The sequence below is a fragment of the Mirounga leonina genome, unplaced genomic scaffold, assembly GCF_011800145.1.
Source record: "Mirounga leonina isolate KUSES-001 unplaced genomic scaffold, KU_Mleo_1.0 Mir_204, whole genome shotgun sequence".
In the NCBI taxonomy this organism is placed as follows: Eukaryota; Metazoa; Chordata; class Mammalia; order Carnivora; family Phocidae; genus Mirounga; species Mirounga leonina.
The window spans coordinates 2923373-2948876 of NW_023270513.1; the positions used below are offsets into that span (position 1 = coordinate 2923373).

The window sequence follows — 25504 nt, forward strand, 5'->3', positions numbered from 1 at the left end:
GACCGCGCCCCCCCCGTGTCCGGGCACGCGCAGCGCGCCCCCTCGGTGCGCGGGCACAGCAGCCAGGCTGCCGGAGAGCAGATCTCGGGGATTCAGGTGCGGAGCCCTTGGCCTGGAGGCGATATGGGTGGTCCGCGGCCCGGTTCAGTCGCTCGCAACAGCCCGGGGAACAGGTGAGGCCGCCTGCCCCGGTCTCTCATCCTCTAGCTGCCCATACCTTGCCCCGATCCTGTCCCCTCCCAATCCCGGGCTCCTCTGCTCCCCAGCCGATGCTCCCCATCCTTCCCAACCCCATGTTCTCCATCGGTACCCCTGACCCTCCAATCCTCCCCTGCTTCGCTTCTCTCCTCCACCCCCTCCCTGAATCCCGCATCCCTATCATCCTCCCACCCATGGTCCCCCTATTTCCACAGCCTGGCCGCATGCTCATCAAAATACCCCTGCTAAGGGGCCCCGGCCCTATTCCTGTATTGCACATTGCCAGTCCCCCCTCCCCCGCCGTGCCGCCCCACCCCTCTTCCCTCATAGCATCTCACAGCCAGGCTCCCTCCCCCACTCTCTGCAGCCCCCCCCCCCCCCAGGCCTTTATCCTATCCTCCCCCATTCCAATGCAGATCTGTCCCCCAATACCATTCCGGACCCGCGTAGCCCCCAATACTGCAGTTCTCGATACCAGTCCATTCCTGCACAATGCCCCTCGCCCAAATACTGCTCCAGCCCCCAAAGTACCCCAGATGCCACTCTCATCCCCGGCATTGCCACCTCCCCTTGTCTTCTCCCAAATTGCAAGTTGGACCAGGATGGAGATCTCGGCCTTGGGGACTCACAGTGGGCCCTAGGGTACAGAGGGCGTTTGGGGGTCGGCCGATTTGTCTAGGTGTTCTGGGGGGGAGGGGCTGCAGGGAACTGACTCAAAGGGGACCGGCATTTGGCACCGAAGGGTTACTGGAGAGGGAGGCATCCCGAAGGGGTTAATGGAATTCGTGGGGAGGGGCGGCACCGAGGGGGTTAATGGTGTGGGGGGGGTTGCTGGCGGGGAAGCCGTGTGAATGAGCGGTCTGTGCCCCAGAGTTGCCATGGAGACAGTGAATGGGGGGATTGTGTGAACTCAGCTGCGGACTATCCCCCCCCCCATACACACACACACACACATACACACACCCACTCCCTCCTGCCCCACCTCCCTACTCCTACCCCTTCCTTTCCCTTTCCTCTCCTCACCCCCCACCCCGGGTGCATTCTGGGCAATGTCTGGGATCTAACCCCCCACCCCGTACTTTGCTCCCCATTTCCTCTGAGCCCCCACCCCTTTAGTCGCTTGGCCCGCCCTCCCTCCTCCTTCTTCCCTCCCTCCCTTTCTCCTTCTCTCTCTCTAGCTCTCTCTCCCTTTCCTTCTATCTCTCTCGCCCTCGCTCTCCCTCCTTTTCCTTCCCTCTCCCTCCCTCTCTCTCCCTCGCTCTCTATCTCTTTCTCTCTCTCTCTCTCTCTCTCTCTCTCACACATTCTCATTCCCCTCTCGTGGTGGCCGATTGCCGGGCGTTCCCAATCTCCCTCCCCCACCCCTTCAGCCAGTTCTTAAAGGAGCAGGCCGGCAATCTTGGAAGGCGGGAGAAATAGGGAAAACTAAATTGTGTGTGTGTGTGTGTGTGTGTGTGTCCATGCAGCAGCGTGTGTGTGCGCCTGTATGTATGTGTTGGCTTTATAATGGTGTGTCAGAAAGCCTGTGTGTGTTAGAGTGTGCTGCTATTTCTGATTCTGTCTCCACCTAGGTGTCACCATTATGCTGCATGTGTCTCTGGACGGTTACCTGTGTGGTGTGTGTGTGATTATATTTCAGTAAGTCCCTGCGTGTGTGTCTCTGAATGTATTTCTCCGTGAGGCTCTGGCTCGGGGAGGCTGTCCGTCTCAGAACGTGGGACTATATGAGGGATCTCTGTGGGTTTGGAATGTATGTCTCCCTGAGCGAATATCGCAGGGTCTGTGATCCTGGCTTGGTCTCTCTCGCTCCCTTTTTTGAGTCTTTGTGACTTTATCTCCATGAGTCCCTGAGTGTGTGTCCCCCACACTCCGTTGTTTATTTTACACTGGCTGAGCATCAACAATGCCTGGGGTCCTCGGCAGACGGGTCTCTGCCTCAGTTCTGGCACTCGGTGCGAATTAGAGACAGCCGACAGAAAGGACCAAGGCTTAAGAATTTGGGAGCAGTGAGGGCTTAAGAGAAATGTACAGGAGGGGCACAGGAGGGTCTGGGGGCTCTGGTGAGTGGCCATCCTGCCCTCCCCCCATCCCCCCCCCACCCGGTTGACCTGTGAGGGTGAGGGGGTCTCCATGTGGGACGCTCTGCCTATCTGCTGCTTTTCCTGCTTATGCCTTTGAACCCCAGAGTGAGGTTAACGATCCCACCCTCTCCTGGTGTGGGAGGTCCCCATGTGGGCTTAGCGGCACCAGGGGTCTAGAGAGTTCGCTGTTCACGTCCAGCGTGCTCAGGGCCCTGAGCTCCGTTGCCAGCGCTCCCCACCCCCCTGCGACTACGTGCCCCTCTGGCTCCAGCTGACCCCGATGAGCTCCACTGGCTGAGGAGTCGGAGTTGGGGATGGGGCAACTTGCAGGGGCAACGACTGATCACTGGGTCGATCCCCTAGGATTTTCCAACCGTGGCCAGGAGCTCGCGGGCGGGTCCCCGGAGCCCCGGGCACTGAGACCTCTCCTACCTGTGGGAGAACGGCCCCGGCGCCCAGCAGGGCCCCCAAAGACCGCGACCGCCCAGCCGGCCCCGGCCCCCCCCCCCAAGGTGACGCATACTTCCCTCTTTCCACAGGCCTGTCTGGCCCTGAGGGAGTTCCCTTTCTGAAGCTGTGGTGCTTGGACGACCTCTCCGTGTTGCCGGGCACCTGTAGGTGTCCCTCGAGAGCTCAGTCTTGAGGTTCAAGTCAGTGTGGCCATGAAGGGGCTGCCTGTCGGGCTGATGCTGTGACCCTGGAGTCTGCCTTTCCTGCCAGTCCCCCTGCCCGGAACATGTGGCTGCGGCTTGGCCCGCCCTCGCTGTCCCTGAGCCCCAAGTCCACGGTTGGCCGGAGCCTGTGCCTCACCCTGTGGTTCCTCAGCTTGGTGCTGAGGGCCAGTACCCAGGCCCCAGCGCCCACGGTCAATACTCACTTTGGGAAGCTAAGGGGTGCCCGGGTGCCACTGCCCAGTGAAATCCTGGGACCTGTGGACCAGTACCTGGGGGTGCCCTACGCAGCTCCCCCCGTCGGCGAGAAACGTTTCCTGCCCCCTGAGCCACCCCCATCCTGGTCGGGCATCCGGAACGCCACACACTTTCCCCCAGTGTGCCCCCAGAACATCCACACAGCTGTGCCCGAAGTCATGCTGCCCGTCTGGTTCACTGCCAACTTGGATATTGTCGCTACTTACATCCAGGAGCCCAACGAAGACTGCCTCTACCTGAATGTCTATGTGCCCACGGAGGATGGTGAGTGCTGCGGCCAGGCACTGTGCCCTCCCCGCCAACCCCCCCCCCCGCCCTGTGGTGTTCGCGGCTTGCATGTGGTTGTGCGCCCTGCAGCAGCATGCCTCCGTCCGTCTGTCCGTCCGTCCGTGAAGATGCTTCTAACCATCACTCTGCTTGGCCTCCCCCCCTTCCTCCCCTCCCCGTTCTTCCCTCCCCCAGCATTGTCTGAGCTCCCGTGTGTGAGTGACACTGTTACCAGGAGGGGCCTGGCCAGGCCTGAGAGCTTTGACAGGTCTAGGGCCAGAGTGCTGGATGGGGGTTCCCTGGGGGAGAATGGGTCACTGCAGGCAGCCGCCCGCGGGAGGACGCTGGCTCCACCAGGCCCCCCTGTTGCCATCCTGCCTGCTTTGAAAGGTGGTAGGTGTGTGCGGCCAAGGGAGCTGGGCGCGTGCGGGGGGTGGGGGGGCCAGCCTGGTGGGCATTGCTTAGGAGCCTCCTCTTTGGCTAGCCGCTGCCTCCTCCCGCGGGGCTCACACCAAGGTAAGTGACAGAAGCAAGGAGATGGTGGGACAGGCTCTCTGCCATGTGCCGCCTGCAGAGCAGCTCTTGGGGCCTGGGGGGGGTGGGGGGTGCATGCCCCTGGGCAGAGGCCTCCTGTTATTTTTTAGTTTTTTATTCATTTTACAGTAAAGCGGATTTCCAAGGAATGCGCCCGAAAGCCCAACAAGAAAATTTGTAGGAAAGGAGGTAGGTAGCGAGCCGGCGGGGAGGGAGAGAGAGAGAGAGGGAGGGCTGCCTGCCCACCTGCCCTTGCCCCCGAGGACCCAGCCTTCCTTCAAGTAGCCCAGGCTCAGGGGGCGATCGGTGAGCAAGCCTAAGCTCCACCTTAGCCCAGGGCCCTGGCTGCTCGTCAGGGAGGATTCGGTGGCCTAAGGCAGGTTCAGAGCAAAAGCTGCAGCAACCCCATTTCTTCTGTTCTTCCCAGCCCCGGATTCCACACTAACATATGTGCCAAAGACAGAGCCAGCAGTTCTCTCTTGAGCCACCTGGCGGGGGGGTGTGTGGGGGGGTGGATCTCTAGGCAGCCAGGATGGAGCCAGAGCCTCTGTCCTCTTCCTGGCAGGGGGAGCCACCAGCTCATCCCTCCGTGCTCTTCCCTGCTCTCTCTGGCCCTGAAGTCATCCTGCCAACCGCCCCCACCCCCTCTGGGTGGAGCATAGCTGTGTAACCCCCCCCCCCCCCGCCCCCGCTCCGGCTAGTCCGGTGGCAGACCTTGGGAGTCTCTGGGAACCACGGACTCTAAAGGAGGCACGAGATCCTGAATTTTGCGTTTACCCTCTTGCTGGGAGGAATGTGCTCCCCCTGTAGAAATAATTCTTCCTATCCGAATAGCGCACGTCATGTTTTTCTGCAAAGCGCTTTCATACTTAGCTCGTAAAATCCTCCCCATGTCCCTGGAAGCTTGTAAGGCAGGAATCAGTTTCCCAATTTTACCGATGAGGAAACAGGCCCAGGGGAGTGACTTGCTGCTGCTCGAGGCCCTGTCGCTGGTCTGTGGCAGAGCTGGGACCCAAACCCGGGTCTCTTGACCCTCAGGGCCATGTTCTTTCCACTGTAGCGCGCGCACGCGAGGCAGCTCCCATCTGGTCATTCCCACCTCCCCGACTCTGAAAACAATGGTGAAACGTGGATGGGCTGGGCCAAATTGGAAACAGCAACAGCTTAAGGAACAGGTGGAAAATCACAGCCTGATCCCCACAATCTTTTGGCAAGTGTGGAGTTTGTTTTCCTTTGAAATCCTAGGGCAGGGTTCCCCCCCACCCCAGCACCCTACCCCAGTGGGGCTGTCAGGATTCCTGGGCCAGGATGCTCCCTGCTGAGCAGGAATCTCTGGGGGCAGATTCCGGGAATCCACATGTTGAACGTGTGCGCGCACACGCGCTGAGTGCTCTTGACGCACCCTGGAGCGCTGAGTGGGGCCTGCGGCTCTAGGGACAGTGTTCCGCCACATCCCCACACCCAGCCCAGAACCTCGCACGCAGTAGGCGATCAGCAAGCACTTTTTCCGCACAAGTGAAGAAGCACTGTGGCATTGCAAAAAGAGTGCTGGGCTGGGAGCCACAAAGCCAGGCTGAGCCCCAGCTCTCCTGCTAACTCACAGTGAGACTTTAGGCAAGTCTTTTCCTAGAGGGACCTCTGCTTCCGCCTCCGGAGGTGGTAGGGAGACCATTCAGGCCTTAACATTCCACTAGCCTGTGAATGAATTCAGGAAGAGGGTCTCTTAAACCTGCTCCGGTGGGTTACTTGCTTGGGTTGAGGGGGAGGGTGGGGGGCGGGGGAGAGAGGATGATGTGAACGTTAACCGTTAACCATTTCCTAGGAGGAATGATCTCCCCAGGGTGCCAGTGAGAGCCCAGGGCCATCCAGTCCTGAGAGTTTGGCTAGAGAGCTGACTGGAAGCTCCAGTCGAGGGCAAACATTTCCCCATCAGGACCGTTGACTGTGGGCAAGGCCATGGGCTAGGCGCTGTTGGGCTGTGGAGGGCTAGGAGGTAGGGGCAAGATTTAGACGTAACCAAAGGCTTCATCACTACTCTGATGAAGCTTCTATCCTAGGATTGAAACCCAGCCGGTTCAGCTAAGCCCCACAGGCCAAGCTGGGAAGTGAGTTCCAGACAGCGTGGGGGAGGGCATTTGGTCATTTCGCTGCTCAAATTAGTTCCCTATCCAGGGCCTGCTGGCCATTTGGAACGGAATTTAGAGACCCCGCTTCTTGGGGGAGAGACATCCGCAGCGGTCGTTAGGCCTGTGGTGTGCATAGTGTAGGCAGGACTGGCCCGGCTGGGACCCTGCGGCAGCCCAGTGTTGGGACAGGGGGATGGTTGGTCGAGCTGGCCTGGGTGACAGGCATGACAAGGAGCTGTTCTGCAAGTGCTAAGCTGAAGGAGCGAAGGCGTCTGTGCAGAGAGCGGGCTAGGACCAGGCAGCCACCCCAGGGATGCTTCTGGTGGGCGGGGGTTTGGCGGCGGGCTGGGACAATAGGGCCCCACCTTCTAAGTCCGTCCCCATTGGAAGTGAGGGATTTCTGGCGGCGGGGGTGGGGGGGTGGGGGGGAGGACCTGCCCCCTCCCCCCACTTCCACCTCCATCAAGTTGGAGGGAATTCATGCTTTGGGATGAGTAAGTCCCTTCCACTTGGGGGGCTGTCCGCTGTGTGCGTGATGATGCCCCGTGCCCCACAGGGTGTCTGAGTGCTGTCCTGCCAGGTGCCACTGGAAGTTCGGGAAGCCGGAGGCCATTTCTGCCCCTCGGGGCCCTGGCTCTTGCCCTAGTTGAAAAGCCATTTTGTAATATGAGGGCGGTTCCTGTTTTGATTAATAGCTGTAAGGGAATTCAGTCACCAGAGCCCGGACCAGCTGGGAAAGAGGGCTATTTGCTGCCTCCAGGCTGAGAGTATCTGGTGTCACAGACAAGAGGGTAAGCCCTGGGGTGCTGGCAGAATGACCTCTGTCTCCCCACTCTGCCCAGCATCCAGGCAAGTAGGTCCTCTTTCTCCACAGCCATGCTCAAGATGCACGTCTCATCTTAGAACAGGAAGGAGAGTTGGTGCCAACTTACCCACAGGTCCTAAGTGTCTCTCTTCTCTCCTCTGGGCCCTTCTTTTCTCTCCTTCCCTTCTGTCCCTTCTCTCCCCTCCCCCCCACGCTCCACCTCTTTTCTCGCTGATTTTTTCCTTACCTCTCCCCCATCCCCAGAGAGGTGGCATGGTGCAGTGGAAAGACCATGGGCTTTGGAGTCAAGCAGACCCGGGTTTGAATCTTACCTCTAGGGCTTCCTAGCTGTGTGATCTGGAGCAAGTCACTTTACCGCTCTGAACCTCAGTTTCCCCATCAGTGAAACAGGAATAGAGGCAGTACCTACCTCATTGGGATGTGAGGATCAAACAGTATGGCAGAAGTAGAGGGTCTGGCACACGGTAAATATTCGGTCTGTGGTAGGAGCTGTTACCATTACTCCTCTGTCTCCCTCTCTCTCTCTCTCCATCTCTTTCATGTCCCTCTCTCCTTCCCCCGTTCCTCCTTTCCCTCCCTCCCTCTCTGGCTCTCTCTAGATCTCAGAGCACTCCTTGCTGCTCTTAGGCCTGGGTCCTGTTCACAGGAACCCCATTTGCCGTTAGCCAGAGCAGGGGGCCCCGACGAGGAAGACCAGAGGGAAAGCTTCATCTCCCATTTCCTCCTCTGGGAATCAGGGTCAGCTGAGGCCCAGCTTGAGCCCACCCGTCGGGCCCAGGTAGCCTAGGGCTGGGGGCCCCAGGACCCGGCTCTGCCCTAATAGCTCGCATCCATATCCAACATTCTGGCCAACGCCACCTGTCACCCTCAGCGCCTGTCGCTGCTCTCCAGCTCAGCCTGCCTGTGTACACACGCGCAGGCCCTGCCCCCCGGGAGAAATCCTTTCCCTGAGTGGGTCTCTGGCTCTCTACCCTGGCCCGTGTGCTGCCCCCGCCTTCCTAACTGGGAAGGTAGTTGGTTGAGACGGCTGTTGGGGACAGGGAGACGGGGCAGGGAGGCAGCAGGGAGACCAGCGTGGCAGGGGCCTGCAACACCATCATCCTGACGAAGGTCTGGGCCTCAGCCCACCCATTCCCTCGGTTCTTGCCATCCCTCCTGCCTGTCCTGGGCCCAAGCCCAGAGCTGGCTTGCTGGGCCACACTGCAGTCATGCTGTTTTTGAATTCTCTCTCTGTTTTGTTCTCTGTTCTGTGCTGTTGTGTCTCCCCGTGTCTGGTCCCCAGGATCCGGCGCTAAGAAACAGGGCGAGGACTTAGCGGATAATGACGGGGATGAAGATGAAGGTATTTGGGGGCTGCAGGGCGCGGCGGCTGGTGCATGGCACAGAGCCCCTCCCCCTCTCGATGGGGAGAAGCCCCGTCTGTCTGTCTGTCCGTCCGTTGGTGTGTTTCTGTTCCTATACGAGGCTGTTGGGCTGCTCATCCATCTTTGGCCCGGTTGGCCGCTGGGAGGTCCAAGGTGATGGACACGGCTGGCTGGCGGGAGCAGGGGACCACAAGCAGAGCCACGGGGAGGGCGGCCTCCTCGCCCCGGTCCCCTATCCCCGTCCTCAGTCCCACAGCGGGCACTGCCAGAGACAGCTTCCTCCCCCATCTTCCGTGGCTCACAGGCACCTGCCCCTACCGATCAGCAGGGAGAGCGGAGAGAAAGCAGGGCAGAGGAAGGGCGGGGAGAGGCGCAAAGGAGACCGGATGGCGAGGACCTAACCTGGGTTTCACTGCGGAGGCACCTGTGTTTTGCGGGGAGACTGGCTCCTGGGAGAGGGGCCCGGCAGGACGTTGAGCTGAGGAGCGAGGCAGTGACAACCAAAGGGGCCGGAGATTAGCACCATCTAGAATCCCCCCCACCCACCCACCCCGGCCTCCTCCCAGAAAAAGAGACATGGCCTCGGGGCCACGGGCTGCAATAGGCTCAGGACAGGGCCAGGAAGGCTGTGGGCTAAAATGCCAGGCTGAGGCAGGGACGCCACAGCCCAGTCAGTAGATGGCATAAGATCCTCGCGTGATGGTTGAACTGGTCTGCCTTCCTCCTTGGGAAAACAGGTTGTGTTTGCTTGGCAGCAGAGAGCATTCCCTTCTACCTCCCTGCCCTGGCCCTGCCCCTCCACCCCTGGAGGAGCCAAACAGCTGCGGGGGGGGGGGGGCGGTCTGCTGGTGGCTGGTGGGGCCGGGTGTGGCAGAGTGTTGGTCCAGCTCACACACTGAGAGGCTGCAGGTCGAGGTGGTCAGGCCGGGAGCCTTCTCTTGACTGCCCAGCCCCAACGCCACGCCTCCGCTGCGCTGCCTGGGCTTGGGAGCAGCCGCTTGAAGGTCTCTCACTGAATGGCCTCTGGGGAGGCTCCATCTTCACCCTAATGCTGATAGGGGAGGGCGGTGGGGAGAGGGGTGGCGGAGTGGGGCAGGGCAGGGGAGGGGGTCTCTCTCATTCTTAGTTCTGCCCCTCTCCTCTCTCCCATCCCCAGTGCTTCCAGTTAAGTCTGCCTGACGCCCCGGGGGACAATGGGGTAAATGAGCACATGGCTGAGAAACCATGTCACTAAGGTTCCCTCCACCCCATCGCTGCCATTCACTCCCTTTTACCCACACCCTTCCTTGTTCTCTCCCTGTGCCACCCCTTCTTCCCACCCCTCTTGTCTCTGTCTGCACTGGGGGGCCGGCTGCTGCCAATGGCCGTATTTCCATGTAACTGGTCTAGTCTTGGGGGTTTCAGGGCTTCCCAGCCCCTGCTCTCGGAAGCCATGGCAGGTCCCAGGACTCCCGGGTGCCCCGGGGCAGGGACTCACTTGAGCCAGCTAAGAGACCAGCCCTGCCCCTTCCCACCCCCGCTCCCCGTCCCCAGGGGCCCGGCCGTGGCCTACCTAGGCCCAGCCGTAGCAGGCATGGCTGACTGCCCTCAGCTGGGAGGCTGAAACCAGAGTCTTTAAAACCGTCGCCCAAGTCCACCTCCAGCCAAGTCTCTGGCCGATGCTCGGGCTCCAGGCCGAGCGGCCCCATGAGTCCTGCCCTCAGAGTTGGCGGTGGTGTCCTGGCACCTGGGATAGCTTTGCCGCCCACACCGCCCCCCCAGGGCTGGCGGGGGTGGGGGAGGAAGGGCATCCTACCCAGCCTGTATCTCACCCCTTCTCCTTGCAGACATCCGGGACAGTGGCGCTAAGCCCGTCATGGTCTACATCCACGGAGGCTCTTACATGGAGGGGACGGGCAACATGATTGACGGCAGCGTCCTCGCCAGCTATGGCAACGTCATCGTCATCACCCTCAACTATCGGGTTGGGGTGCTAGGTATGGTTCTCTGCTAGCTGCCTTGAAGGAAGCCTGGGTTCTCAAGGAAAGAGGAAAGAATGCTGGGGATTTAATGCTGGCCTCGGTTCCCGAGCGGGTGCCAACGACCAGAGTCAAATGGTGGTATCACACGGTCCCTACCCGAGTGCTGGGAGCTTCCCCATGTCCCTCGGCCCTTTCCGGAATGTTTAGCTGCCACTGGAAATTCAATTCAACCTCCACACTTTCTCTTGTCTCAAGCCAGGTCGCTGCTTTCAGACCGTTGCTTGGCTGAGCTTCGCAGGGTCTGTGAACTTTCTAGTGTCCTTCCCCCAACCCTACCCACCCAGGCCCACATCCCTAAAAGCCCCACACATACACAGATTCTCCTTCTAGCCAGTCGCATATCCACACGCTTACATACCCTCACATGTCCACACATCCACACTGCCCACCGCACACCCCGATGCATACGATTAATTCTCACTCACCCCACAAAGACACACATACACCCGTGCACAGAGACCCCCACATCCACATCTACAGGCCGCCTCTCACACACACACATTCCCCCACCACTCCATAAACACTCCACACATACAGTTTTCCCCTCACACATACCCACATACCATATACCTGTCCACTCCACATCCATACCCCATATGTTCACAGATCTCTTGGACTGCCCCCTCATTCCCGTATATCTCTCCCTCCACATCTACACCCATACACTCTACACGTACCCACACTCACACTTCCTTCTACCCCCAGGTATATGCTCTACACAAAGACCCACACCCTTCACATCCACATCTACACACAAACCCCACGCGCGTATACCTTGAATGTACATAAATATTCCCTCCACGTATACACACACATACCTGCATCCCCCTGCACACCCCACTTCCACATCCACTCGAACACCCACACGCACACATATGTCCCTCGCCTTCCCCATGTAAACGCAAACCAATATTCCCCCTCGCTACACATACATATCCATACCCACACGTACACACCTCCTCATGCCGCACATCCACAAATACTACCCACACCCCCCCTCATATCCCTGCTTCCACGTCTCCATACACGTCCCAGGCCCTCACATATCTCTCCATGTGCACACACTCATAGACCTCTCACATTCCCATGTATACACACACACACACGCACACATGCACGTAGATGCTCTTCCCGTACATACCCTGCATGTATACGTGCAATACACATACGTACATATTCCCTCACCCACCCTACCCAACAAACGCATACATACCCATGTACCCCCGTTTGGCCTCCAGACCCATGCACGCACGCACACCTGTCCTCAGCCCCACACGTGTGCACACCCCACGCTTACAGACCCCGTATATACACACATACGCATTTCTACTACTCTCTCCGTGCCTACATCCCCCTATACTCCCACCCCATCACACAAACGCACTCCCACACATACACACTTCCTTCCCAAATGCCTCCTCATTCGCACCCCTGGGCCCTGCCCCCCACATCCTCTGCCGTTGGCCCGCCGGTTTTGGTGATGTAGGCTGCCCCTCTGTGCTGTCTCTTCCTTGCTGCCTGTTACTGCCCACCCACGGCCAGGGTCCTGAGCTAAACAAGTACCTCAGAGAGGGTCTTGCTCCCTTTGAGACGTTCACCCAGGCCTCCGAGAGCACGTGCAGCCACGCAGCCTTGTAATGGTGGGAGGAAGGCAACTCCTTGCCTGAAGCGCTGGTGTCTTCCAAGTTCCAGTGGGGGCCTAGGCCACGCATCAGGTCTGGAGGCCTGGGTGCTGGACCAGCCGTGGCATGACTTCTTCCCTGGCCACTTGGCTGACAGGACCTGATTTTAATTTGCTTCGGAGTGTATCGTTGTTGCTGGTTCTAATCCCAGAGGGCCCGGGGTTGTGCGTCACTTCTGGTAGAGTTTATGAGCCCAGAAAGGCAACCTTTTCTTGATGGACCCTTGACACTCGGTGGGCTAGCAAGACACCTTTTTGGGGTTCAGACTGGAGAAATGATATTCCCTGAAAACAGTGGAGCCCGTGTGCCTTCGAGTGGCCTCTGGATCCTGGGGATGAAGCACGCAAGGCGCCTCCCTTGGTCTCTCGGCGGTCTGGTGGGCTTGGCTGTCATGGTTCGGCCGCTCTGCTCCTCTGTCTTCCCGAGTTGCCCCAGACATCCCGGCGAGGCTCTCTTGAGTGTTCTGTCCTGTTGAGGAAAGGGGATCTGAGTCTCTGACAGTAAAGGGGAAGTGAAGGCGGCTATTAAGCCACATGCAAGGGCTGCACAGTTCCTGAAGAGTCCGGAATTTCCAGAAGTAAGCTCACACAGATATCCAGCCACGCGCACACGGTAGTTGAAGGCCAGAACAAGTTTTGCCACCTTATTTTCTTGGTGAGAGTGATAGAAAATGTTCAACTCGGCTGCTTTTAAAAATTAGACACACAGAGCGCCATTCTGTGGGTTTTATTGGAAAGCACAGAGAGTACAAAGAATGTGCCTCGGTTCTGTATGATTGGACCAGCTAGGGATGCAGGAAAAGAAAGAGTGGAGGAGTGGGGGGTGGGGGTGGGGGCAGGAATTGAGGAAGAGAGGAAAAGGACGGGGGTAGAGAAAAGAGGACAAGAGTGACACCGAGCAAGGAGACAGGAAGGAGAGATTCAGGATTTGAAGCGTCACTTGACAGCTGTGGGCTGCGCGGGGCCTGTTGCCGGTGAGTGCTCCCTATGGTATCCTGGTTTGCAGATTACTTGACAACCCTCCCGCTTCTCTACTCTCGAAGCTTCTACATCAGCAGTTCCTAACTTTTGGGGGCGTCTTGGACCCCTTTTGAGGTTCTAACAAAAGCTATGGACTCTCCCCCCAGAAAAAAACATGCACACACATACACAAACCTATGGAAATGGTTCCAAGGACCCCACCGAAACTCATCCGGGGAAACTCTGGTTAAGAACACGCCCCCCCGCCCCGCCCACTTTACAACCCCCTCTCATTCGCATAACCAGAACAGCACATCTGGGGGCAGGTATAGCATTCTTGGGGCCTTCAGCTGTTAATGATCAACACGATATGACCCAAACCGCGGAAGGAGTCACAAACTGAGATTTGGTCCGAAGTTTCCCCACCACTTCCTGTGTCTCCTTCACAGCCTGCTCTGCAACACAGATGTAATCAATAAGCCACTGATTGGATTCTGGGTACATACAAGATGTTTTTGTCTCTCGGTGCCAGATGTAGAACATAGGTCTGTCCCTGACACTTGGGGATTTTGCTGTGTAGCTGAGACTTGGGTGTTTTGTGTCTTCAAGCATCCCCAATCAAGTGGGCCGGTTTGGGACCCCCAACTGCATGCACACATTCACCCTCCCTTCAGCTTCTCTGGAAGCACCGAGCGCAGAAAGATGGTTTACTCTGAGGTGCTTCTTTGAATTTTTTTTTTTTCTTAAGATTTTTTTTATTTATTTGCGAGAGAGACAATGAGAGACAGAGCACATGAGAGGGAGGAGGGTCAGAGGGAGAAGCAGACTCTCTGCTGAGCAGGGAGCCCGATGCGGGACCCAATCCCGGGACTCCAGGATCATGACCTGAGCCGAAGGCAGTCGCTTAACCAACTGAGCCACCCAGGCGCCCCTGAGGTGCTTCTTTGGACATCTCGGGTGATTCATCTATATGGAGACTGTCACAGGCCGGTCCATGGATCCCATCTAATTATTTGAGGAGCCCCCAGGGAGCTCGAGACCAGCACAAGAAAGGGACCCCAGCAGGATGTCGGGTGTGGATATCCCTGGGGCTGAGGAAGTAGAGGCTTGCCAGGTTTTAATCTGGGTTCCAGAATCTAATCGTACATCTCTGCTCGGGTACCCTTCGGGCAAAGCGAAAACCTGGTAAACGTCAAGCCTTGAGGGACAGAGATATGTGGTTTGGGTACGATGTGCCGGGTTCCCTCATCCTCTGTTGACAGGCGGCTTACCATGGACCGCAGTGTCAACCTGGGGCCCAGGGAGACGGTCTCACATTTATTCTGACAGTTTACGGAGTGCGTGGTGTTTCAGCGCTCCTTCTCGCGTGGCTTCTGTGGATGGCTGAGTTACTGGGGACCTAGCAGCGAGCGACTTGCTCTCCCACACCGCCAGGCTTTGTGTGCTCACGGTCGGTCACGTTTGCTGGATCATCTGCCTCAGCCCCGTGGATGTAGCACTTCACGCAGGACTCTTGTAGTAGAGATGGTTGACGTGGCATCATCCGCATGCTCCGGCGCCTCTCATCCCGGGGTTGGTGGGAGCCAAGGGAGCAGAAACGGATGGTTGGCTCCTCCACCCAGCCCTGTCAGGCCTTTGTTCCCAACCTAGGGAATCGAGACACGCTGGCGAAATCTACTTTACTACATTCAAAGAGCGGGCTCTTCCCGCTGATAGGACAGATGCATTGACACATTTCACGGAACGCTACCTCGAGCCGAGGCTGAAGCCAAGTCCACAGAGGCTTAAATAAGAGGACAAGGAAAGAAAATATGGAGGAAGGAGAAAGGCAGGGAGAGAGGACAGGAGGGCTAAGAGAAGCACAGAGTGGTTCTTGCCGGAGGGTCTTGGGCTTGGACAGCTGGGTTGGATCTTGGTCAGCAGACTTTTTACGACTCCCAGCAGCAGCTTCGGTGTGTGAATGGGCCAGGCAGAGGAGAGGCTGGTTCCCTTGTCTGGAGGAACAAGGGCTCCTCCGTTCATCCTCATTCAGGCTTTCTCTAATTCCTTCACGTTTCCTCGCCGGGAACCTGGGGCTAAAGAGGGCTTGTGACTAGGTCCTGAGAGGAATAACTAAGTACTTTACATCCCTAATTGTACCAAATGTAAATTAATAACACCCTTGAAGAGGATGAAATGAGCTCTTTTGCAGAAGCTAGAAACAGGAGGACCCGAGAAAGACAGGGATGAGGTCGTGCGCCTGCTTGAGTCTATTTGAATTCAGCCTCTGCCCATGGCCTGCCAGGACCACCAGGGAGCTCCCTGTGAGCTGAGGGTGGGCTCCTCAAACGTGGCCTCTCACAAAGTTGATCCCAGGTGCTGCAAAGGGAGCTTTTAAACGGGGAGTCCAAAAAGACCGATCCAGGTATGAGACGTCCACAACTACCCACCTGGAAAGAAAGCCTACGGCAGGAGAAGATAGAGCCTTCCAGGGAGCCCAGGGATCAAGGAAGAGAGAGGAAATGAGGCAGCATGATCAGTCTGAAATGGAAGCAGGGTTGGGGGGGGGGGGAATATAGGACATCTCTGTGGGATAGCCAGCAGGTGGGCGGGAAGGTAGTCTCCATGGCAACAAGTCTCCACAGCAGCAAATCCCAGCAGGTGGGTGGGAAGGTAGTCTCCATGGTGACATGTCTCCTCAGCAGCAAATCCCAGTGGGTGGGCGGGCGGGAAGACCTGTTTCTGTGGTAACACGCTGCACCGACTTCCCCATTTCTCCACCAGATGAAAAAGATGGTCTCACCCAGTGGTTTTCTAACTTTAGCAGGCCCCAGAGTCACCTGGAGAGCTTGTGAAAAACACACATTGCTGGGCCTCCTCCCCAGAGTTTCTGATTCATTAGGTCTTGGGAGGAGAGGAAATGAGAATCCGCCCTGAGAATGAGGGGAAGGGCCACCTGAGGCACTGGAACGAGGTGCAGATGGACTAACCCGTCCGGGAAGGGCCAAGTAGAGCTTAGGAATCCTTGCCTCTTGGGATCCTCACTTCCTTCGGGGAGAGGAGGAAGGGGAAAGAGAAGTAATTATAGACTTACAGAGTGCGGAGTGTATTAGAGATGCTTAGGTTCGTTTTATCCCGCCTACAACCCTTTGAAGTATTTTTACCTCCATTTTGCAGAAGAGGAAACTGTAGCCCAGATATTTTAAATAACTTGCCCAAGGCTATACGGCCAATAAGTGGTAGAGCCAGGACATGAACCGAGGACCATCTGATTCCAGGGTCCCTGCTCGTTCCACTCTATCTCGAGGGGGGCTAGGGTAATGTCCTGGAGAGCACATCAGGGGCCTGGCCATCTGCGGTTCTTGCAGCTTAAGTCTCCCAGCTGGAGGCGTCCCCTCGAGTAGTCTGGAGACCCCTCCCTCCACCCTGGAGAATGGGGGTGGGAGGCAAGGAGCTGATCGATCCTTCCTACACTGATGGTGCTGGAGCTTGCAGAAAGGAGCAATGGTACATGGTAGTTAGGTGGAAAGAACCATGCTGCATGCCCCTCCTCTGTCCTCATGCCCCCTCCCTGTCTCCTGCCTGCCGTTATAACCTCGATCCCCCCATCCCTCTGCCTTCACCGTCCTCATGCCCTTTGTTGAATCCAGGTTTCCTGAGCACTGGCGATCAGGCTGCCAAGGGCAACTATGGGCTCCTTGACCAAATCCAGGCCCTCCGCTGGGTGAGCGAGAACATTGCCTTCTTTGGTGGCGATCCCCGCCGTATTACTGTCTTCGGCTCGGGTATCGGCGCGTCCTGTGTCAGCCTCCTCACGCTGTCACATCACTCTGAGGGTGAGTAACCCTTGAGGCAAAACCTCAACTAGCGAAGTGCCGGCTGCCCATCCTGAGCCTCAGGACTTGCGGGGTTCAGAGTGCCCAGAGGAATCAGCTGGCCCTCTTCTATCAGCTTGGCATCCCTTTGGGGAGAAGTGGAATGGAAATGTTCCTCTCGGGGAAGAAGTCCTTTTCCCAGTGTGAGAGAGGGAAAGAGAGAATCCCGTTTATCTCTTGAGAAAGTAAGATCCTCCTTCTGTGTGGGAGTCGGGTTTGGGTGAGTGGGAGTAGGATGTCTATCTGAAGGGACAGCGGGGTTTGTTTTTGGGGTTTTTTTGGTGGTTTTTTTTCGGGGGGGCAAGGGAAATCTTTCAGTTTGGGAAGGACATGTGACTTCAGGATAGAGATCTAGAGTGGGAATTGGTTTTTAGGTGTAAGAAATACTCATTCTCTGCCTTTCTTTCTGAAGAACAAGTCTGTACAGGAGAGGAGCTGTCCTTAAGCGGAGAGATGGGTCTGAACAGTGAAGAGAGCTAACCCGTGGGGTGGGCTTTTTCTGAGGGGCAGCGATCTGGTAGCCCACACCAGACCTCCTCCCGGGCTGGGCAACCCTAAGGGAGACTCCCATTCTTAGCCCAGAGGAAAGCCTCTCTCCTTGCTCTGCTAGTGACTCTCCAAGGGAGCCAAACAGGCCCTTTTTGGCTCAGCAGGAAAAGCTCTCTTCACCTCTGGACTGTAGAGCACATTCTACCTCTGAGAGGCAAAGATGAGCTTCTCATGAAGAAGAGATCTTCCTGAAATAAGTTCCTTTCCTCCCTCTGAAGGAAGGAAATCTGTGAGAGAGGACAAGGTTTTTGTTGTTGTTGTTGGAATCGACCCCGTGAGTGAGTGATATTCTCACAGGAAGACTCTTGGTCCCTCTTTGAAGAAGGCCTGTCTGTCTGAGAGAGAAAAATCATCTTCTCTGATCTCAACATTCTGCCTCTGTCCCTCCAGGGACTACCCCGATGAGGGAAGACCAGGGTGGGATCTGCATCACACCTTAGAATGTGTTTCTAGGTGATAGTAGTGGGAACAGGGATCCCTTTCTCCACAAAGGAGGGTGAGGTGACCGGCTGTGAGGGTGGCCCTGTCTGAAACGAGGAATGGTGCCTCCTCTGATCCAGAACTATTTCCCTGGGAGGAGAAGGCCTTTCTTGGAGTGGTGCTACATTCTGTCTCCTAAGGGGCCTGGCTGCACTAAAGAGTTGTTCTCTCGGTCTTTCTGCAACTGATTCATGGAGAATCACCTTTTGAAAAGGGATGCTCTCTCTTAAGTAGTGATCTATATTTCTCTCCCTCTCTTTCTACCCATGCCAACTGCCTTTCTCTTAGAGGAAAGGAACCGTGTGCCTGAGGGCCGGATTATCCCTCGCTTGGGAATGTTGGGGCCAGGGAGAGCATGATACCCCCCTTTTTTTTCCAGGGGTGGGAGGGGAAGAATCATCCACTTTTTGAGTTTGGAGGACTGGCTCCGTCTTGGGTAGGGGAGAAACTGGATCTGAGGCATCAGTAGCTTCAGGAAAAGGAAAGTCACTGTGGAGACTACATGCTGGGAGGGCACGTTCCCTGGAGACTTTGAGATCCCAAGGCCTTTGCCCTCGGGAATCTTTCCCCAGACTCCCAGAATGTGAGGCTCTCCCCTGCCTGCATTTCTCATCTCTCATGAAAAAGACCCCTTTGTGGTGGAAGCGCCAGCTCCCTGGTGGTGCGCTGGCACAGAGCTGGGCCCAGCTGGGCAGGAAGCAAGAAGGGAAGACAAGGAGAGATAAAGAGAGGGAGCATAAGGAAGCTGATGTCTGGGACCCAAGGGGTTAATTCTTGCTGGCATTTCCTTAACCCCCAAGTTACCAGCCCTCATCCCAGAACAAGGAAGCACGAAGCAGGCAGGGAGTCAGTCAGCGCAGGGGCCCAGCAACCCCTCCTCTGGTCCTAATCCATCACCCCAACCGAAAGGTCTCTTCTTCCTTCATAGCTCATTGCACCCATAGGGCAGCCTCAGTGACAGAGGAGTGAGGAAGTGTTTAATTTGTCCCTCAGGGACAGGCAAGGGAGGCCTAGGCTGTGGGGGACATGGCAGATCTGACCTGGTGCCACCTGTCTTCCGTAGGGCTTTTCCAGAGGGCCATCATCCAAAGTGGTTCTGCCCTGTCCAGCTGGGCTGTGAACTACCAGCCGGTGAAGTACACCAGCCTGTTGGCAGACAAGGTAGGCTGTAACGTGCTAGACACGGTGGACATGGTGGACTGTCTTCGTCAAAAGAGTGCCAAGGAGCTGGTAGAGCAGGACATCCAGCCAGCCCGCTACCATGTGGCCTTTGGCCCCGTGATTGATGGTGATGTCATCCCTGATGACCCTGAGATTCTCATGGAGCAGGGCGAGTTCCTCAACTATGACATTATGCTAGGTGTCAACCAGGGCGAGGGGCTCAAGTTCGTGGAAGGGGTGGTGGACCCTGAGGATGGCGTCTCTGGCACTGACTTTGACTACTCAGTCTCCAACTTTGTGGACAATCTGTATGGCTATCCTGAGGGTAAGGACACCCTGCGGGAGACCATCAAGTTCATGTACACAGACTGGGCAGACCGTGACAATCCAGAGACCCGCCGCAAAACACTGGTGGCGCTCTTCACCGACCACCAGTGGGTGGAGCCCTCGGTGGTGACCGCTGATCTGCACGCCCGCTACGGCTCCCCTACCTACTTCTACGCCTTCTACCATCACTGCCAGAGCCTCATGAAGCCTGCTTGGTCAGATGCAGCTCATGGGGACGAAGTACCCTACGTTTTTGGTGTCCCTATGGTAGGCCCCACTGACCTCTTCCCCTGCAATTTCTCCAAGAATGACGTCATGCTTAGTGCTGTCGTCATGACCTACTGGACCAACTTTGCCAAGACCGGGTAAGGAGAAGGTTGTTCTTCTTTGGGACCCCAGCATGCCTTCCCCTCTGCTCCTCTATCATTAAGCCTCTTCTGTCATCTCCTTTTTAAAAGATATTCCCCCAAATCTTGCTTGGTAACCTCTTCACCCCCTTCCTCCTTCCTCCTTTTGAGTCTTTCATGCCATTTCTTCCCTCCAAAATGTCGTCAAGGCTCAGAACTCAGCTAGCATTAGGACCGAGCAGCAGGGAGAGTTACTGGCAGAACCACGGGATTCAAGGTTAGATGGTCAGAGGCCGAGTGAAGTGGGAATAAAGTATATTCATAAAGAGCCTTTCAAGGGTTCTTGGAAAAACTGGGCAGCTGAAAAGATTGGTGGATGCTCGGTAGCACATGAGAAGAAAAAGCTTCTATAGCATGACCTTACAGGATGGGCACAGGGAAGGATGAGTCAGTTTCCACGATACAGTGGGCAATAGGAATTCAAAGCCCTGGGGAAGAGGAGGGGCGTGGACAGAGAGAGGGACCCTGCAAAAGGTGGAAATGTGGGAAGTTATAGACCGGGGAAGAGGTTCAGAAGTGGGTGTGAGAGGAGGCATTCTGGGCCCTTTGCACACCTAGGTAGAGTGGTGACCCTGGATTTCCATGTGGTATTTCAGGGATCCCAACAAGCCGGTCCCCCAGGACACCAAGTTCATTCACACCAAGGCCAACCGCTTTGAGGAAGTGGCCTGGTCCAAATACAATCCCCGAGACCAGCTCTACCTTCACATCGGACTGAAACCAAGGGTCCGCGATCATTACCGGGCCACCAAGGTGGCCTTCTGGAAACACCTGGTGCCCCACCTCTACAACCTGCATGACATGTTCCACTATACGTCCACAACCACCAAAGTGCCGCCCCCGGATACCACCCACAGCTCCCACATCACCCGGAGGCCCAACGGCAAGACCTGGAGCACCAAGCGGCCGGCCATCTCCCCTGCCTATAGCAATGAGAATGCCCAAGGGTCCTGGAATGGGGACCAGGATGCAGGGCCGCTCCTGGTGGAGAACCCTCGTGACTACTCCACCGAATTAAGTGTCACCATTGCTGTGGGGGCCTCCCTCCTGTTCCTTAACGTTCTGGCCTTCGCCGCCCTCTACTACCGCAAGGACAAACGGCGTCAGGAGCCTCTGCGGCAGCCCAGCCCTCAGAGGGGAGCCGGGGCCCCCGAATTGGGAGCTGCTCCTGAGGAAGAGCTGGCAGCATTACAGCTGGGCCCCACCCACCACGAATGTGAGGCTGGTCCCCCCCCACGACACACTGCGCCTCACTGCACTACCTGACTACACGCTGACCCTGCGTCGCTCCCCTGATGACATCCCACTCATGACACCCAACACCATCACTATGATTCCCAACTCCCTGGTAGGGCTGCAGACATTGCACCCCTATAACACCTTTGCCGCAGGGTTCAACAGTACTGGGCTGCCCCACTCACACTCCACTACCCGGGTATAGCTCCAGCCCAGAGCACAGCCTCTCTCCTGGCTCCCTCCCTCCCAGATCCACAGACACACATGCACACAGACACACACAGACACACACACACACACAGACATATATGTATACGCACGCACCCACACCCGACAGCAGACCCACCTGCACAAACATAGACAGATGTGGACATGCACCCGCATGTACAAGAACACAAATAAAGAAGTAAACCTGAACAAACCCTCCAAATGGGGACGCAAGTGAGTCCTTGGGAAACCGAGGACCTGTGCAACAGCAGCTGAAGCCAGCTCCCTGAGCCTGATCACAGACACTCCTGGGGGCCCGAAAGCACCAGCTGGACACCCCCTTGGTGCTCGCCTTCCGCCTCTCTTGGAACTGCACCACCCACCAACTCCAGACTTGGGAGCTTTAAAGAGCAGAGTAGCTCTTTCTCCCCCAGACTTGGTCTTTTTTCTGGGTCTTGTTTTTGTTGATTTTTTAAAATAATTTTGGAACACATGCCTCTCCAACCCATGAGTGCAAAGAGGCTCCAGAAGGGAGGCACCAGGCCCATGTCTGTCTGGCTCTGGCACCCCCAGGGCTCACACAATCCGGGCGAGGAACATGACCCCCAAGAAAGAAACAGATTCGAGCAAGACCATGGGGTGGAACGAGGAAGGGGCTACCGCTGCATGGGGTTGGAGGGCCACAGGGGAGAACTCTCCAGCCACCTCTGTGTCCCTGTGGAGGGCTACAGAGACTGCAGGGTGACCTGCTTTCCCCTAAAGGCCAGGAACACCGGCCTGGCTACACCAGGGGACCCTACCTAGATTTGGTGAATGAGGTTCTGGTGGAGGCCGTTGTTATCAGGGCCCCTGGGTGTAATCTGGGTTCTGCCTCTGCCCTTGGGGTAATGGTATCAGAAATTCGCCCCATTTTCTTTACAGAGTCTCTTTTGTGTCTGTCATTTCTCTTTCAAAAAGGCGGTGTTTTTTTGTTGTTGTTGGCTTTTTTTTTTTTTTTTTTAAAGAAAAGTTCTTAAAACACTAACGGAAACCCATGGAGTTTGTCCTTTGTAAAAATTTTAAACACAGTGTCTTGATATAAAAATAAAAAATCCAGTTAGCACTCCCAACCTGCCTCCCTTGCACAGGCCTTGCCCCAACAGATCTCCCAGCAGGGCGCCCCTGCAGGCTAGGAATCCAGCCTGCCTCTGCATCCTGTGCCTTTAAGCTGAGACAAGTCTGGGCTACACTCCGCTGGGCCCTGCACGCAGGCCCATCCAATCTTAAGCAGGTTGCTGTCCCCCCCCCGCCCCGCCCCCCTCCCAACGCTCTGGGTTCCTGCAGCTGAAGCCTTCTCTCAGCACCACGGGCCTCTTAATGAAACGGCAAAAAATAACTCCTCCTCCTCCTCCTCCTCCTCCTCGCCCCCCCCACCACAGCCAGCCGCTGCCCGATGCCACCCGAGGCTGCCACTGCCTCCATCACCACCATCCTGCTTCCATCCTGGACTAGGGGTTGGGAGGAGGTGTGACCTCTAACAGGCTGAAGTTCTTTCTCATATCTGAATCCAGTGCGGCATCACATACGCCGACCCCCTGGCCTTGGGGTACTGACAGAGCAGGGGCTCCTCTCCTCCCCAGGGATACTTGTTTCGGGTTCTGTGAATTACAGTTGGAGAACTCACTGGAGCCCTGGCACTGATTTCTCTCCAGGATTGCGATCAGGGGCTCGCCAGGGGCTCGCCCGCCCATCAACCCCTGGGGTGGGGGGATTCAATGGGGGCTCCACTGGGTTAGCATTATGGGGGTTCACATCTTTCTCAGTGACTTGAAGGACCAAACCCAGGAGTCTGCTCATCAAGTGTGACAGTTGGACGGCCTTGCTGACACCTCAGAAACCAGGAATAGAATTCTTCAAAGTGACCCTGACAAAGTGAACGAGATGAACCAACATAACAGGATGATGTTCAGATGGGATGAGCAGAAGATAGTGCGAAGACCAAAATTGAGAAACTAATATACTAATATGGTACGTGGGGACGAGAGAGTTGGCCAATGACTGGCTAGACACAGTTTGGTCAAAATAGAAAAAAAGAAGTGGGGGGACGGTGACAGGGTGGGTCACAAGTTGAATGAGTCCATAGTGTAGAAATGGTGTTCTCCCTCCTCCCTCCCTCCCTCCCTCCCTCAGTCCCTCCCTCCCTCCTCCTTCTCACTCTCTCCCTCCCTCCTCCTTCTCACTCTCTCCTCCTTCCCTCTCTCCCTCCCTTCTTTTTTTTTTTAAGATTTTTAAAAAAAATTTATTTATTTGAGAGAGAGAATGAGAGAGAGAGAGAGAGCACATGAGAGGGGGGAGGGTCAGAGGGAGAAGCAGACTCCCCATTGAGCAGGGAGCCCAATGCAGGACTCGATCCTGGGACTCCAGGATCATGACCTGAGCCGAAGGCAATCGCCCAACCAACTGAGCCACCCAGGCGCCCCCCTTTCTTCTTTCTAAAACTAACATGAATACTAGCATATAATAACAAAAATATAGCATAGAGTTGCTGGGAAGTAATCTGAGTCTGAGTTTTAGAATTAGAAGTAACCTCAAGGGCATGTAGTCCAAACCACTTATTTTTTATAACCGGGGAAATGGGCCCAGAAAAGCCCAACATTTTCTTTTTTTTTTTTTTTAAGATTTTATTTATTTATTTGACAGAGAGAGACAGTGAGAGAGGGAACACAAGCAGGGGGAGTGGGAGAGGGAGAAGGAGGCTTCCCGCCAAGCAGAGAGCCCAATGAGGGACTCCATCCCAGACCCTGGGATCATGACCTGAGCGAAAGGCAGCCACTTAACTGACTGAGCCACTCAGGCGCCCCAAGCCCAACATTTTCTAATGCCCAGTTAGCATTAGAAACAGACCCAGGATGCTGTCCAATCGTATATGACATTTCCCTTGGTCCTTTTCTTTCTTTCTTTAAGATTTTATTTATTTATTTGAGAGAGAGAATGAGAGAGCACAATTGAGGGGAGGGGCAGAGGGAGAGGGAGAAGCAGGCTTCCTGCTGAGCAGGGAGCCCGATGCGGGGCTCAATCCAAGGACCCCAGGATCATGACCTGAGCTGAAGGCAGGCACTTAATGACTGAGCCACCCAGGCGCGCTGGTCCATTTCTTTTTAGGCCCTTTCAAACATTCATGTGTTGGTCAACACATTTTCAGCGTATGTGGAAAGCTGGAGAGGGTCTGGAGCAGAGCAAAAACAATGTGCCAAAGGACTAGGTCTTTTTAAATTATTATTATCATTATTATTTAGAAAAGAGGAAGCTGATAAGGTAACATTCAATAATTGTGGAGACCTACCTGTGTGCCAAATGTGTTATATCATCCTCAAAAATTTACCTCGTAAGCAAGGGCAGAGCTGATGATCTATTCTCCATTTCTTCTGAAAATGACAGAGGGGGAAAGACTAAACAAGACACGAGGAAAGACTTTGCTCCACACTCAGTAAGTCCTCAATAACCGTTGCCGAATTGAGTACCTGGCTACTTAAGGAAAGCCCTGCTGTTCATCTTCCTGAAAACAGACCCGCTGGATTGCATGACATTTTCAGGTTGATTCAGAGTGTTGGTTGTTATGATCCTGTGATTGTTCCATCTCAGATATTACCAAACTGGGCCTCCTCTTCCGGGTGTGTGTGTACACCTCCGAATTAGGAGGCTATTTGGGGAGGATTTAGACATTGCCTCTCCTCTAAGAACTCAAGGTGCTGTAGCAAACCCAGATTTGAGGAGCCATCAATGAGAGATTACAGTTGGTCTTTCACACCTTTGAAAGGCCTAGGTGGGAAGAGGTAGCTTTCAAGACAGGCAATCTAATTGACAGTGCGGGGAGGGGGGGCGACTGGGTGGCTCAGTCAGATAAGCATCTGCCTTCGGCTCAGGTCATGATCCCGGAGTCCCAGGATCCAGCCCCGACGCCAACCCCCGCCTCCCCCCGCATTAGGCTCCCTGCTCAGCGGGGAGTCTGCTTCTCCCTCTGCCCCTCCCCCTGCCCCTCCCCCTGCTCATGCTCTCTCTCTCTCTCTCTCTCGCAAATAAATAAATAAAATCGTAAAAAAATAATAATTGACAGTCAGTCCTGTGCTCAGCTAGCTTGAGTGGTCTCAACCCCATTACAGCCTAGCCGCTCTGAGCCCCAGCTGAAAAGCCCCAGCTCCTTGTTTGAAGAGGGGCAGAGGAGACCCTTGGATTTTATTTCACAATGCAAAAATCATTCGTGCCTAGACTGGGTCCAGCCTGAGTCCCTAGATTTATCTGGTTTCTATCGTAGTCCTT

At 55.9% G+C, this 25504-nt stretch overlaps 1 protein-coding gene across 1 annotated transcript; it reads left to right on the forward strand.

The window, feature by feature from the left end:
* Window positions 1-84: 84 nt before the first annotated feature.
* On the forward strand, window positions 85-22238 carry NLGN3 (neuroligin 3). Its single transcript, XM_035028714.1, is given in 9 exon segments — window positions 85-173; window positions 2819-3472; window positions 4139-4198; window positions 8244-8303; window positions 10152-10301; window positions 16617-16802; window positions 18934-19723; window positions 20362-20992; window positions 20994-22238. Coding segments are annotated over 8 exon segments (2547 nt in total). The 5' UTR covers window positions 85-173; window positions 2819-3015; the 3' UTR covers window positions 21207-22238.
* Window positions 22239-25504: the final 3266 nt, after the last annotated feature.